The 16937-nt window shown below is 43.2% G+C and overlaps 1 protein-coding gene across 1 annotated transcript in view; it reads right to left on the bottom strand.

Moving 5' to 3' along the window:
- Positions 1 to 16937, bottom strand: part of INSC (INSC spindle orientation adaptor protein) — a 126973-nt gene that overhangs the window by 53203 nt on the left and 56833 nt on the right. Inside the window, exons 3-5 of the mRNA XM_058544693.1 lie at positions 12609 to 12954; positions 11345 to 11397; positions 10092 to 10215 (exon numbers count right to left, since the gene is read on the bottom strand). Of these exons, the coding sequence (XP_058400676.1) occupies positions 10092 to 10215; positions 11345 to 11397; positions 12609 to 12954 (523 nt within the window). The remainder of the gene's footprint in view (positions 1 to 10091; positions 10216 to 11344; positions 11398 to 12608; positions 12955 to 16937) is intronic.

Genomic DNA, 16937 nt, shown 5'->3' with positions numbered 1-16937 from the left:
AGGGCCAAGAGTTGACTGAGAGCCCCAGCTGCTGCCCCTCTGATCCACCACTGTGTTCTTGCTGAGGCCATACTTCCCCCGAGCTACTCCCAGCTGTGACTGGGCACAGCAGGGGTACTACTGTGGGCCTGTGACTGTGGGTCAGAGGACTCCTCTAATGGGTGACTTTGGTTTCAAAATTCCAAGTCTCTTCTTCCTCAATTCTTCCTTCCCCCTTTTCCTTCTCGAAAGTTGTCAGATGAGCAATGTGTTTTTCCATGCCTGCTCCTGCTTCCTCCCCTTTATTCTTCACAGGCATCTCTTATCGTATCCCACCTTGGTGTCAGCTTCAAACTAACACGGTCTCTAAAATCAAGTTTTTTCAGGAAATCAAGTAGGAATTAGAGAAATTTTAAAAATATGCTCCCTCCTATATCATGAGAAGAGTCATGAAAGAATGGAAACAAAATAAAGAAGATAGACTGATTAGGCTGAATGACAGAATTTTTTTTTTAAAGACAAACTAGGCAGATATGAAACAAAAAAGTAAGATCTTGAAGACCAGGAGAAAGGGATAAAAAAGGATTAAGGAGATGCACACAATCTAACTGCTCTAAATAAGGAATTCAAAAAGGAGGATATATGTTTAATTGTATCTTGAAAAGAAAGAGTGACTGCAACCCAGTGAAATTTATCAGGAGAGATAAACTCTCAAATCAGCCTGGAATGAGTACTTCAGAGGGAGCCCAGAAAATATTGTGAAGCCTCTTCCTAAAGCTTCAGATAGAGAATCCACAGTTAGATATGGTTATGGCAGCCCAGCTGTGCAAAAGGATTACATAACTGTGGGCAGATTTGACAGGGTATGGTAGATTACAGATGGCCACAAATCTTTGCTAGTCCTCCCACAGAGAGGTAGCTTCCCCCCTTTTGAATTTGGGCTGGTCTCAGAGACTTGCTTGACCAATAGAAGCCAGCACTTAGAAATAATGTTCCAGGACTTCCAAAGCTAGATCATAAGAAACCTTGAAGCTGCCACCCAGGCTTCGTGGAACATTCTTTCCAGAGTCCTAAGCTACCATATAAGAAGTTTGATAACTCTGAGACTGTCATGCTGGAGAAGCAATGTGTAGGATCCCTGATCAATACTCTCAGCTGAGACCATCTTTCCAGTCATCCCCTCCAAGGCACCATACATGTGATGAAGCTTTCTAAGACTCTCCAAACCATCTGCCAACTGAATACCACCAAGCGACCTCTGTTGATGCCACAGGGAACAGAAGACTCATTTAGCCAAGCCCTGCCAAATTCTTGGCCCTTAAAATTATGAGATATAACAAAAATGATTGTTGTTGGGGTTGTTTGTTATACATTAATAGAGTTCTGGAACACAGGAAAAGACTACAGAGATCAGTAGGAAATACTCAAAGGATTACTAGATAAATTTCCAGCTGAAATGTTTTGAAAATGAGAATATAGTATTGCCTGTGTCCTATGAGAACATATTGAATAAATGCATGAATTAGACTCTGAGGAAAGGCTTAGAAAGATCGGACATATTATAGAGGAGATAGACAAAATAATAACTGAATCCAGGCTTGGATTAGCCATTGGTCTGATGGGAAAATATCTCCTGGGTAGGAATATCCAACTTAGGGGGGCAAATGTGGACAAGATTTCTTAGAACAGGAGGGTTTGGGGTAGACTCAGACCTTAATTGATTTCACTTCTCTCAATCAGGGAAATCTCAAAATCTAAAAGAGTTTTTTGGAAAAACAAAAGGATGTGCCAGAAAGGAAAGAGAAGTTCAAGTGGGAAAGCTGCTCAGATCCAGCAACTAGTGCTCATTCCGTGCGTTAGAAAGAGAAAGAGACCCAACGAGAAGCAGAGTGAACTGTTAGAAAGTCAGCTGAGTTTCTCAGAAAGGAGTAGAGGATTAACAGAAGGAAAGAGAACACTGGAGGAGCAGTTCATTACTGCAAAAATAAAAAGATGTAGCAAAAGAAATGCAACTCAAGGCTAAAATATTCAAAATATATGGAAAGTCAGTGTTCTGAGAAGTGCATGGCAGAGGGACTGGTCCTCAGGAGGCCCATAAGGGGCCAGACTTCAGGAGCATCAGAGGAAAGTCTCCCTAGAAGACAGATCTTAAGGCCTAAGCAATTCTCTAGCAAGAGGCAGGGACAATAGCCATCATGCTATAGAATAAAGGGGGTCTGTGTATCCTATGCCAATTTTTTTTCTAAGTTAGTTCTAAAAGAATTTTTAAAACTATATGATGCTTTGTACATTTTAATTTTGACAAGTAAAATTTTTCCTCATAAGTTTAAAGAACAAAGTTGGAAAAGATGTAATTTCCAGCAGATTATAAATATTGACATAAAATAAATTCATTGAATACATTGAATACTCTTTTAGATGTATTCAAAGGAATCTAAATACCAAAACAACTTGATACCAGCATCATCCATTTAAAAATACGTGAATAATCTCTTTCTTTAACATTTGAACATTTTGCATCTTTTCTTTTCATCTTTAAATTTATATTCCCATTCCAATTCTCCCTCAGAATTTTATCTTAATGTAAGACATTTAAATTTCAAAGTATTTTATTGATCACCCTTATCATACTTATCATTGAAATTTGAAATTTTATCTTATTTCCTGTGACAGTAAGGCTCTAAGTGTTTAAAAACAATCCCTTCTTGAATTTGAATTACTGCTACGATTATTATCAATACAATTGGTCAAAACAACATAGATTATAAATTTTAATAAATAATTATAAATCATAAAAATGAAAATTATTATAAATATATCTCTTAATGAGATAAATGAGGTTTTGTATCCTTTTTAGCCTTTCTCATTCATTCATGTATCCATGATTGAATATTGACTTAATGCTATATTTTTAGATGTAAACCTTGAAAAATCTTGTTCTCATAAATCCATGGAGAGCAATGGGATGAATTTGTACAACCAAGTTGCTCAACCCTTTGAACACATTCTGAGTTATGTATTCACATGGTGATCTATCATCAAACACTACTCTTAATGATCTGTCAGCTGATAACTCCTCTAAATTGGTAGAAGCAAGGAATTGGAAACCATTCGACTCACAAAAGCATTTGTTCCCAATCATTAGAGTCATTCATTACTATCTCAATTTCTGGGAAGAATTCCAAAAGTACTTTACCAAGACTTATCAAATAACTATTAATTATACTCATCACTCTTACTTAGAGCACCTTGGGTTATCCAAGTTATTCAGAAAGGATTAGGAAAATCAAAATATTATTAATTTCATTGCCAATACAATTTTTTAATCAAGTATTTTTGTGTGTTTCAAATACATTTTATCAAAACCTGGAAGCTACAGTTTTTGCTTATTTAATTTATGGAAAATACCCACCCTATAACTTAATTGGCAAAAACAGTTCTTTTTGTCGTCAATCAGCCAAGTCAACTTAACTTTCTCTCAATATAGCCCTGATTTCATTTTTAATTAAAAAATGTTTGATATATGTTTCAAGAAAGGCTAAAAAACACTGACAAATAATTATAGAAATCATTCTCTAAGGTAAAATGCTAAAAACTGTCAATAGTAAAATAATGTAGGCCTAAAATAAAATTTGATTTATTTGTATATGTTATAAAGCCAAAATAAAACAATTTACTAAACTTTTAATAACACAAAGTAATATGTAGCTAACATTGTAAATTAATTATAAATCTAGGAATATGATAAAAGGCATTGTATTCCTTCAGTAAATAGGTGTGTATATGTAATGAACATCAGTGTTCATTTTAAGGAATAATTAAATAAGATCTGAGAATAAATATATCAGAAATCATTCGATTATTTTTAGTAGTTCTCATGATCAAACTTCCCTGCGTATTTAAAGAAGGAAAAAGGTATTTACTGCTTAAATCTAATTAGTCCAGCTGCTAACAATTAATTTTATCTTTTGCTAACAGGAAGTAGAAATTAGTATAAATATTTCATAAAATATTTTGACAAAATAGGCTTTAACTGCTTTCTTAAATAATGCGCACCAAATCTGAAAAAGAAATCACATAAAATTTGTATCTGTGGATTTTACCCAATATATCTTGAAAAATTTGGTTGTCCTCAAAGCTATTCCAGTTACATTTAAAAGAATCAGTATCATTAACTTTTAGAGTCTTTGGCTCTTCAAAGATACTTTTCTTTCCAGTTAATGACATATTCTAGGATTGAGCATGAAATATAGCTGAAAGGAATTGCTTGCATTTAAATATGTGCCAAAAAAGACATTTTTGGTGTGTGATGTATCCTACCCAATGCTCTCGTTGGTTTTTCTAAGGAGAATGTCCCTCAAGAGCCATGCACGATTTGAGAATAAACGGAGATGGAAGGGATAAGATAAACTGGAAACTTTTCATAACCACCCCTCCAACACACACGCAAACACCCACACATACACGCACACACACTCGACCATTCTACCATGCATCTGGATTCAGAAAATCCCCACAATGGGCAAAATATAGAAATACGTAAAAAACACAAAATAATTCATGGAGGCCTAAGGGTTTGTGATTCATGAATGAAGGCTTCTTCTTTGTTTGATCTCCCAGCTCTCACTACAAGGTTTTTGCACAGCAGGACAATGCCCTCTAAGATTTGGGATGGATGAGGAGTATGCCTTTCTTTTGGAAAGTAATAGAAGGGCTATTAAAAACTCTGTAGGTTACTAGGAAGATCATTTGTAGGAAAGAAAACAAATGAAAATTGAAGGTCTGGAAATTGATTTCCTTAAAAGTATATGTGCTAGCGTTTCTCCTAGGAAATCTTGGGGAACTTGGAGAATGCAATACTTTTGAAGTGCTTTGAAGACCACCAGCCAAAGTCACCTCAAGCAGTGGCAGAAACACAGCATTAAGAGGGGAGCTAGAAATGGAGAAATGCTGAAAATGCTGGATGGGAAAGAATGCAAATCAAGCAAGTCCTTGTGAAGGAATTACAAATCCCTGACTTTGCAGGAAGAAAAAAACATATCAAATGCCCTTGAATGAGAAAGGAGACATTTTTCTCCCATATATGGTAAAAATCATACCACAATTAACCTATGGTGGATGCTTTCCCCCAGTAAATGTATGTTCATAAATCCTTGTGGACTATTGGACAGCTGAAATAAACTGATAGCCTGCCACGGATGCAACCAAGACGGTATCTGTCACCCACCCTCTTTCTCCCAACTGCAGATGAGTATCTGTTAGGGCCTTTGGGAAGCCTAAAGGCAGAGTCCCGGGAGAAATGTTGCCTGGAATTCCTCCCTAGGGATTGGGGATGGCCTGTTTTAGCTTCTGTGAGTGTAGGGGTAGTGCTGTGAGAATATTGTGTATCCACGATACTAACTCTTGGGCCCTTTCAAGTATGGTCAGGAAAGAGCGGTACAAATTGAGAAGCCATGAAGGAGCCACTCCCATTGCTGGAGAGTCAGCCTGGACTCAGCTGCCCAAGGAAACACAGCTGCACACCCACACTGGGATGCGACCCTCCTGGCCAAGATGAGCTGAGTAAGAAAACTGAAGAGAACGGTGTGAATCTAAGAATTTGGGACTTTGAATTATTCCTAAGAGTAAAGGAATTCAGTTTTTTGGTTTTTTTCCTTTTATTTTATTTTCTCCAAGGGAACTTTAAAATGAAATTGGAGACTATTTTAAAATTTTGAATAACTTCATATTTCTCATCTGGCAAGTATGTTTGGATTATCTTTATGCTGCTATTTAATCACATTGCAGCCTTTGATTACTTATAGTGGACGACATAGCTAAGCAAAATCTGAGAGTGGGAAATAGAAGAGGAAAGCAAATTTTGAGCATTAGTTACAAAACCTCCTTAGAGGTAATTTAATGAACGTAATTATTATGAGTCCTTTCTGAGCCTTCTGAGAGAAAAGTCTAAATTGCCCACTATGATTCCAGAAGGATCTACAAAGCAGTAGGGGCTATTATTTGGGGGAATGGATTCATTAAGGTGGGGAAGAATTGCCCCACAGGCAGACGACCTCCTTGCCCTGGGGGCCCAGCCCCACTCCTGCCTGACCACAGCCTGATGGATAAGGCAAATAAGATAACAGGACAAGAACTGTGAACCGCTAAGGGGTAGTACTTGGTCCCCACTCCTTCTGTCCCTGTAGGTAGGGATTTCAGCACCACCACCTCTGCTGGCCTCACTGCCCACCACTCCATGTCATCTCACTGAGAGAGGAGTCAGTGAGTTAGGAAGAAGGAACTGAGTATGTTCAGCTTAGTGCCTGTCTCTCTTCTCTTAGGAAGTGTCCCTCTGGTCTGATGTCTGTCACAGGATAAGTGCTTGTCCCTCAGGTGAGGCCTGAGGTTCTCCAGCTCTGCCTGGGCTGGGGAGGGGAAATTTAGCTGTGAGGTGAAGGCTTAACATGCTCATTTAGCCGCAGAGCCAAAGATACATTCCCCAATCAGTTTTATTAGACTAAGGGTGCTATTTAAACTAAAATAAAAATTGCTTGATGGAATGAAAGGATGAATGAATATAACATCTATCCACATGAAGCAGAAACAAGGATTCAAAAGTACAGGTGAGAGTTGACCTATGCAATGGAGAGTCCCCTAGAAGTCCTCTACAAGTAAATCAATTTTTGGAAGTCAAATCTTCTCCTCTTCCCTCCTACAAGGCTAATCCTTTATTCCCAGATAGTCTAATCATCAATGCTCATTAATTTCCCATTGGTGGCTTCTAACATTTAAGCCTTAAATTTTTCCATCAAGTAGTTAAATTATCTTAATAAACAGTTAACTAGGTGATTAGGAGTTCTTTTAGCAAAGCTCATTGTTGATTTCTCTTGAGTCAGATCAAGTCTCTAGTGAATAAAGCAGTTGACACAATCAGAAGAGTGCCACCCATTACTCATGTGTTGTCTCATTTAATCCTAACAACAACCCACTGTAGAGGTGAGGAAACTGAGGGTCAGAGAAATTGAGTAACTTGCTCAAGTTTGCATACCCAGTAAGTAGCATGGTCAGGATTTGAACCCTGATATGCCTCCAAACTCCATGCCCAGTCTGTTACCTCACAATGTCCACATTCATAGAATTCCATACTATCATAATTAGAAGAAACCTTCCAAGTCATTCAGCTCAACCTCCATTTACTGCCAACATCCTCCCAGGCATGACTTGCCCATCTCAGTGATGGGAAGTTCCTAAGGTTTCCTTAAGCCCTATTGCCTCGCAAATTCCTTTTTACATGGAATGTCCTGTAGATTCACTCCACTGACCCAAGGTCCTTCTTCCCTTTGGGGTCCCAAAGCACAGAACTTCGGAGGTAGCAGAGTGTCCATCCTTAGATTAAACATCCCCTGCTCCTCCAACTATGCCCCACATATCTTGATCTTCAGCCCTTCCCCACCCTCCTTGGAACCCCCCAGAGCACAGTCTTTGTCAATGACACATCTGGGACCTGGCACTGGACATAATATTCCAGGATGGGGCAGACCAATGCAGCGTAGTGCTAGATTATCACCGCCTTCGTAGAAAGCACAGTTCCACCACGTAATATTCTTTTGTGGCAGGGTGTGGGAGTGGGGTGGGAAGAACATTGTTCCTCTGCTCAAGAGTCTACATGGCTCCCTAGTGAAAAAAGAAAAGCATTTCCCAAATTGCGTTTCCTGAAACACCAACACCCCAGAATAAGTGAAAAGGTGCTTTAAGAATAAAAAAGATCTGTGATCATGTAAGTTTTGAATATACTGCTTAATATTCATTCACTAATAAATCTTTATTGAGTGCTTACTATATGCCAGGTACTGTTCTAATCACTACAGATATATCCATGAAAAAAACACTCGAAAATCCCTATCTATGGAAGCTACAGGTCAGACAAGAAATGTTATGAATGTTTGAGGACCGTTTAGAAGATTTGTAATGCAGAATGGCACATTAAGAAACTCTGATGCAAAGAAGTGGGCTTAATTTTATTTCTGTCAACCTTTACAATCCAAATATAGGATCCTTGTGTAAGTACTAACATGCTAAAGCACTAGTTTAGGAAACAGATGCTTACAAGACTGAACCCAAATTACCCTGCCTTCAGCCAACATATCTCCCCATGTCACTGCTGTCCCATATGGAAACTTTCCAAAGTAAAAAGAAGGTAAAGATCAGCCAAGAAATATTACAAGCATGGCAAACTCCGCCCGTAGGAGAGCTTAGGGGACATCATGGGGCATGCTGCAAGGAAAGGAGGGTGATCAGGAAGCTAACAAAAATGTAGAGGAATGGAGGACAGAACTCTGTCTCCACGCTCAGGAGAGGGAGGTCAATGGGTGACCAAATTCTAACACAGGAGCAGCTGATCCAGCTCAGCACCCAGGCCAAGCATCAGTGACCCAGGTGGTCAGACCTGGGGATGGGGCAGGACTTAGCCAGGGAAGTAGACGCACTGGATCAGGAATTCCATCTTGAAAAAGGTCAGGATGAGGAAGAAACAGAAAGGACCCAGTGCCCCGGGAAATCAGATACAGAGTCCAAAAGGTCCAAGTAGGCTCCTGGCAGCCCAGAGAACTTTTCCCAGGATTCTGTGACCTAGAGCATCAGAAAGACACCCAACCCCTTTGCTCCCGGTAGACAGAGCTGACGACTACTTCTAAACCAGCTGGCTTCCATTTACAACCCAACGTAACTATTCCATTTCAACCCTTTTCATTGAACCTGGTACTTCCAGGCAAGAGGGCACAAAAATGGCATAAAAACCATCAGCAGGCACCTGGGCCCCTGCTCAAAAATTCCTCCAGGCTCCCCTCCTCTCACTACTAACTTCAATATCCCTTGCTCATCACTCCCTCAATTCCTTCACCCATTTTGGCCCCCATGTTCTACTGGGTCCCCTGGGACTTAATGGTTCAGTTTGGGACACTGGCCCGCTCCTACATGTGCCTGTCAGCATTTGCTCATCAGCTCTGAGTGCCGGGCCCAGCAACCCAGCCATTGGCCCTTCCTTGCCCTTGTCCCAGCCTCTCAGGACAGGGAGCATAGACTTCGCAGACCTTCGGGGCTGCACGGGTGAGAATTCAGGGGGCAAGCTGCACTGACCAGCAGGTAAGCCAGGCCAGAAGGACCTGGGCCCTGTGTGAAATGAGCCAGACACACAGGAAAGATAGAAAAGAAACTCTGGGCTCAGTGGCAAGGCTGAGTTTGGAGAGAAGTCGATATGGGAAGGGATTTGTTATTTGTGGAAGGCTTTTATTTGATGGTGGGAAAAAAATGGCAAATATGTAACACAATATTTCTGTAACCATAAATAACATGTAAATACCTTTCATAATGAAAACCTTATGGAATCTGCTTTTCTGGGAGGTTTTTAAAATAGGGAAAGGCAAGAGGGGGAAATGACATATATTTAACCCGTAGTATGTGCTAGCACTTTCCATATGCTGTCTTCTTAATCCTCTCACTTCTCTTCCGGGGAAGGCTTTTACTTTATAGATGAGGAAAATGAGGCTAAGAGGTTAAGGGACATGACCAAGGTCCCATGGTAAACCACAGTTTGAAAGTCGATCTTCAAGCTCCAGAGCCCTCCCTCTTTCTGGAATCAAACAGGAGCCTGCCTAGAGGCAGGGCTCGGACTATATGACCTTTCTAGATTCTTCTCTATTGCCAGGGTTTCCAGAATTGGTTTGTTCTCTGCAGGTGCCTTAAGGCTTTCAGGATAGTAAGGATCCACTGTGTACACTGTGAACAGTAACTCAACAAAGAAGATTTCAGGTGGTGAAAACAACACTGAAAGTGCAATTGGGAGATGCTGGGCTCTGCCACTGCCTTGCCGTGTGGCCTTAGATAAGTCTCTTCCTTCTCTGGGCTCCAGTTTTCACATCTGGAAAAGGGAGAGTTGGGCTAAATGCTTGGGAAGCCTCCGCTCAGCTCTGACAGTCCCATCTTTCAGGGGACGGAGTTCACTTTGGCAGTCTTAGGAGGATGTCGCCCAGGAAAGGTCACCTCAGAGCTTCCCTCAGCCGGGTCCCATCCCTCTGCCCACCTCCCTCCCCAGGAGTCTCCGTGAACGCCCTCTCCACAGCCCGGCCTGCACTGACCTGCACCTCCCGGGTCAGGGCCAGCTCCAGCAGCTGGCTAAAGTGCTGGCCCAGCGTGCTCAGGGTCTCACTCACGCAGGCCTTCATCGACTTCAGGACATGCTCATTCTCAACCTGAAGGCACCTGGGGAAAAGAAACCATGGGGTGTGTCACTGGAAGGGCCAGGTGGTCAGCCCCCGGCCATTGCAGGGGCCAGCTCCGGGCCTGCTGCGGGCCTGGTGTGGGGTGAAAGCAGCCTAGGAATATTCCATAGCTGGCTCATCTCCTGGACTCCTAGTGTTCAGAGAAACGCTGGCCTGAGATGGAAGCTAACGTCCATGTCACTGGGAAGAAAGGCCATCAGAAGGTGGCCAAATCCATGCCTCTGGGGATCTCCCCAGGAGGACCTGCCACCATGGAGGCCAGGGTCGAGGGCTGGGGGAAGGGAGCAGCAGAGGAGGGGCGCTGGTGATCCAGGAAAGCCGGGGCTCACCCTAAAGGTCTATGGCACTGCCTGGGCCCCTTTAAGGGAGGGCTGCTTACAATGTGCACAGAGGAGCCTTGAGGATTTTCTCCCTAGAGAGAAAGAACAGGGCAGGATCAGGCTCAAATGTACCCCTATGGCCTGAGAATGTTCCACACTGGAAGGCCAAAGACTCCATGGGAGCTTAGGGGATGCCAAGTTCCAGGGTTTTCTTTCAGGGCTGGGGGGCTGGAAAAGGTGAAGGAGTGTCAACACACATCTGGGTGTGTATACATTGAGGTTGAGTGTGTGTATGGGTCTGAGTGTAAACATATGTATGTTTACATGTGTGAGATATGTTGAAGAGGGCGCGAGTGTACTTCTGTGCCGGCGTGAGTGTGTGTTTATATATCTATGTATGAGCGAGTGAGTGTCTGTGAACCCCTTGTCTACGTGTGTGTGAGTATAAGGGCGTGAGTGTCTGTCTTCACTTTGCCTTGACTTTGGGGATTTGGGGGCCTTCCCAAAGCTCTGAGAAACCCTCTCCTTGAGACCAGCCCTCAAGAATCCTCTTACTTCCTATGCCCAGGCCTCTCCTCTGCCATCTACAGTCTCCCTAGGATCTGAAAATGGGGCAGAAAATCCTCAGAGTCTTTTAAGTTTTCTTATAAAAGTCAGCAAAAGCAAACTCCAGAACCGCACACGGTCCCTCCCCCCACACTCCCACTCTCCCTCTGGGAGCGGATGCCAGCCCCTTCCCCTGCCTGAGGACAGGGGGTAGATCCTGGGAGACCCAGGGTCCAGATTTACCTCTCTGTGACTGCTGAGAGCTCTGAGCACTTCTCCATTAGCAGCTTCTCAATCTGTAGAAAAAGAGATCAAGTTGACTCAATGGAATAAGCCTTGGCTGAGGAGCAACCACTGGGCTGGGCCCTCCAGGGCATAAAGATGAGGAATCGAGTCATCTGATTTGAGAAACAGGCACATAAGCTATGACACAGTGTGATGTGGATGGCAAAGGAGATCATTATTAGCTGCTTTGGAAGCTCAAAAAATAAAACTGAGGGGCCAGCCCGGTGGCATAGTGGTTAAGTTCGCACACTCCACTTTGACGGCCCAGGGTTCGCAAGTCCCAATCTCGGGGGCAGACCTATGCACAGCTTATCAAGCCATGCTGTGGCAACATCCCATATTCAAAATAGAGGAAGATGGGCACAAGTGTTAGTTCAGGGCCAATCTTCCTCAGCAAAAAATAAATAAATAAAATAAAACTGAGTAATTAGTTATGCTGGGGGATCTGGGAAGCTTCAGAGAGGAAGGGGCATTTGAGCTGGGTTTCAAAGGGTGAATAGAAGTTTACTGTCTGTGAAGTGGAGCAAGGAAAAGGGTAAAGCACTAAGGTGGAAAGTGGACACCAGAGGAAAGAAAAGTCACGATAAGGGGAATTTTCAATGGTTTACTTTGCACTGAAAAGAAGATTCAAAAGCATGGGCTTTGGAATCAGAAAGGCTTAGGTTGAATCCCACTTACACCATTCGCTGAGTAACTTTGGGCAAGTTACTTATGCTCCCTGACTTTCTGTTTCCTCATTTATAAAGCGAGGGCAATAATACTAGCTAACGTTTTTAATCAACTTTTTTACCGTTTTACATGTAATAACTCAGACCTCACAACAGATCTATGAAATAAATACTATTATTATACTCATGAGGATGATGAAAATGGGGCACAGAGAAGTTAAGTAACTTGCCAAGGTCACACAGGGGAGCAACATTTGAACCCAGGCAGTCTGGCATTACAGTAGGCATACTTAGCCATTGCACACCCTCTCACAGTGGTTATGTCTGCATCACAGGTCGTGCAGGTTAAACGGGATGTGTGTGAAAACACCTAGCACAATTCCTAGCACAGAGTAGATACTCAATAAATGTTCTTACTGTCTTCCCTGCTTTACTAGAAGAGGAGAAAGACCCCTGGGGCAGGAAGAGTTCAGACTCCACACAATTCAGACCCATTCTTCTAGAAGGAATGCCCATTCCAAGTGCCCACTCATGCCCATCCCAGGGCAACTGACCTGGCCCATCTCCTGTGAGGAGCTCCTGCTGACAGCGCTGTACTCACTGACCATGGAGCGGGCGTGGCAGGTCAGACGCACGCTCATGCTATGGACGCGCGCCCAGCGGTCCTGGGCCAGCTTCTGCCCGATTCTGCGCAGCTCGGTGTTGATGGCCCAGCCCCGCTTGAGCAGCAGCTGCAGGGGGTCTCTAAGGCTAGGGCCGCCTGCCAGGATGAGGTCACCCTGTGCCTCCTCCTCCAAGCTGATGGGCTTCGCCTGCAGGACACACATGCACTCGCACTCGGTCATGAGCTTCAGGTCCTCCATCCAGCGCTGGACCGAGTCCACCTGCATCAGGTGTGGCCTGCAGCCAGGGAACAGCGCCATGTTGGCAATCAACACTCCACAATTTCCAGAGGTTTCCCTTCCAACCTGTTTTATGTTTATTCAACACCTACCATATGCTCAGCACTGTTTCTTGCATTCACTTACTTTAATCCTCTTATGTCTCATATGTCCATCTCACAGATAATAAGACTGAGGCACACAAGTTTTGGGGGCAGGTGAGCAGAAAAACAACAGGTAATGGAGTCTGACAGAGTAGCAGAAGATCTTTACAAGAAGAGGAAAGTGGGAATAGCCTAATATCAAATATTAGTTATGTTATGTAAGCTATGGTACGACTACATGGTTATATAGTGTGCACTTTAAAATAATGTTTCCCAAAAGTTCACAGCAAAGAAAAAGGTGTGTGTTCATAAAGTAACACGGGGAAAGCAGTCTGCAAATATGTAAACACAATCATTATATTAAAAACCAATTTCTAGAAAAAATATGTAAAAGAAAGACTAACACTAATGGTTCTTTATGGGTGGTGAAACTAAAGCCTTTTTCATTTTTTTTGACTTTTCTCTAACTTCTAAATTTTCTTTCAGGAGCATGTATATCGCTTTTGTAATGGAACAAAATTAACTCTATTTAGTACAACAGCATGAAAATATACATTAGAACCTAAGATCTTTATCAAATAAATCCACTTAGTCAAACAAAATCCAGTCATATCAGATCATTGCTGAAGCACTGAACATGTATTGAGTGACTTATATTTAATATCACATAAGTGCCAGGTACTTTGGAAAAAGTGGAGATGAACAGGCCCAGCCTCCACTCTTGTGGAGCTTTTGACCTGCCCAAAGAATCAAGACAAAGTAAAAAGAAGTTAGAAAACGACAGATTTCAACGTCATTTGAAGATTGCGACAGAAGACGAGATGCACGGCCAGTCAGTCAGTCTGGGCTCTAGTCCCTTAGTCTCCGGCTTTTGTTTGCAACAGTCTTCTAACTAATCTTTCTGTCGCCAATGTTACCTGCCTCCAGCCATCCTCCACCTGGCACCAATCATTCTCTCATTCTACAAATAGGTATTCGGTGCCTACTATGTGCCAAGTACCGTTCTAAGCCCTAGGCTGTACCCGCAAACGAGCAGATAAAAACCATTTCCCTTGTGAAGGTTACATTCAAGTGAGAGGAGAGTCAACTTTCAAAGTAATTTTCAAAATAAATAAGCAACGTATATAATATGTTGGGGGTGATTGGTGCTATGAAGGAAAAGAGTATAGGAGAGAAAGATAGAGAGTGCTGGGGGTAGAAGTGCAAGTAGGCATTGCAATTTAAAATAAGTGGATCGGAGAAGGCTCACTGAGGAAGCGACGTTTGAGCCAAGACTTGAAGGACACGAGACCGTGAGTCATGTGGATACTGGGGAGCAAATTGTTTCAGGGAGAGGGAACAGCAAGTGCAAAGGCTCTGGGGCGCAAGTGTCCTTGAGATGTGTGAAGAATAGCAAGGAGGCCAGAGTCAGCCAGGCAGAGAGAGTGATGGGGGCATGAGGTGAGAGCAGCGGAGGGTGGGGATGGGGGCAGATCCTGTAGAGCTGTGCAGGGCGAAGTAAGACTTGGCTTTGACTCTGAGTCAGTGAAGCACACAAAGTGCACCAATGAGGCCAGTGAGGTGGGGCAAAGGTCTCAAGTAGGACTGGAAAGATAAAGGCCTGCTCCAACACCACAGTTGAGATCACGTCTTCGTATTTACTGTTATGTAATGAGAATGAGTAGGACTTTCTGAACGACGCAACTGTTTAACTCTAGGGCTTCTAAAAGTAATTTTTAACCACGAGGCTTATAATGTTTAACCATGGAAAGTGTACATGTGGTTTCTTACAGCAAATTGCCTTTTAAATGGTTAAAAAAAAAAAACTCACCAATGACCTTTCTCCCTCTCCCTTCATGAAAATAGCTATTATATTTTGTAAAGAATTTGAACATATATGTATGTGTGTGGATATATATAGAGAGAGAGAGAGAAGAAGAGAGAGACAGAGAGAGACACCGAGAGAGAGAGTCACCGGAAATCACAGCGCCCTGCTGCCCATTCCGTCTTTGTGAAATCATATTTAACTTTACATAAGTGGGATTGTATCACAGGTACTCTTTGAAGACAATTTCTACTCTTCTACACCTTACTATCACTGCCTCAATCCTTGCCCCCCCAACCCTGACCAACTCACAGTAACTTAGTGAGTGTCATTCCATATTTTTCTCCACACTCATCCATTCCTACATACTGGAGCTCGTATCCAGTAGAGTCCTAAAACATTCTTTTCAATGTCTAAAAATTATTCCGTGTTGTAGATATACCACAATTTATTAAACCATTTTCCCAGTGTTGGGCACTCACTTTATTTCCAGTTCTTGGCTGCTATAAACACCCTTATACATATACTCTTATATGTCAGTGTCTTCATTCCTTGGCCTAGGACCCCAGGAGTAAAATTGTAATTCAATAAATGCTGCTATGTTGGCTCCCCAAAGCAGCAATGCTTCCCATTCCTCCAACAATGTGGGAGAACTGTCTATATATATAGTTACTCCTGGGTGAATCCTCAGCGTTCCCCACCCCCAACTACTGCCCCGGGGCATAGGTCAAAACTCCTGAGACCGGGAGAGGGGGGCTTCCAAGATCTCGCCACAGCCTCCTTCCCACACATTTCCCTTTTTCATCTTCCCCCAACTCTTGGTGCCCTTGCCATACACACACTGCACTCCGGGCACACTCAACCTCCCTATTTCCCAAACATACCACTCTCTTTTATAATCCCCTGTGGCCTTGCATGGACAGTTCTCTCAGATGGGAATTCTCTTTCTTTCTTCTCTACCTGGTAAGCTCCTACTCACCCCGCAAGACCTAGCTCTAACGTTACTTTCTCTAAAAAGCCTCAGCCAGAGCTCATCAGCTGCTCCCAGGGCCCCTGTACCTCTCTGTGCCTCCTCCAATGGAGCACTAACAACATTCTGTTGTAATTGGTGTGTTTGTCTGAACTCTCCAAGTCCTGTGAGGGACACTCCCACATATCCAGTGTGTTGCCAGTGCCCAACATACACCAACCACTCAGTAAATGTACGCCAATGAATGAGGACCCGAATGGCAGGCATTTACTGCTATACCACTGCAGAAGACTAGTTATCCACCACTCAGGCTGCCCAGAGCGTGCCCCAAGACCAACGTGACTGGAAAAGGTATATGGAGGATGGAAAAACACATGATCATCATGTTCTAGAGATAGAGAACTGAGAGGCAAACTGACCTAGGGGCTTTTAAGAGGCAACAAATGAACTAGTCACTCACTCACTGACTCGTTCACTCCATAAACACTCTGCAGTGGACACCTGTGGTTTGGCATCCTTCCTCCTTCTTCTGTCAATGGCGAAGGTAAGTTACATTAGCCGCCTCTTTGTGTAGCCACCTAGGATCCAGCTTTCCCCTCCTCCCAAACATAAGGGTCCTCTGGTACCCACGTCTGTGTTGTGTGAAAATGCCCCTGGCCATAGTTGGTGGTTGAGCCACAGGTGGGCTCCTGGACCAAGCTGCACTCATCCAATTCCCTATCCCCAAATGGTGAAACTTAGAACCAAGAGCTTCAGAGACTAGAGTTGTTGGACATGGGTTATGACGTTCATGACAGCAACTTCAGCTGCTCCACGAGGAACTCCAGGATCACTGGAGACTGGGAAATAAGTCCGAGAGTTAATCTCTATTGCTTGTAACCCAAAGAACCTTTCTTAAAACACAAGTACGCAGATAACTAAGCAGCATTGAGCCAGTGCCATCCCTTAGAAAACAGATTTTCTGGAAATTCAAAGAAGGGAGCTGTCTCTTCCAGTTGGAGATCAGGGAAGGTGCCTGGAGAAGGTGGCTTTAGAGCTGGGTGGGGTTTGGACAGGTGAAGACAGCAGGAGCATATTCCGGGGGCAGACAACGAGACAAGGAGTAGGTCAGCTGGGCTAGAGCA

The sequence above is a fragment of the Diceros bicornis genome, chromosome 7, assembly GCF_020826845.1.
Source record: "Diceros bicornis minor isolate mBicDic1 chromosome 7, mDicBic1.mat.cur, whole genome shotgun sequence".
NCBI lineage: Eukaryota > Metazoa > Chordata > Mammalia > Perissodactyla > Rhinocerotidae > Diceros > Diceros bicornis.
Note: the sequence above shows the minus strand (reverse complement) of the source record. Positions and strands in the feature narration are given on the sequence as shown.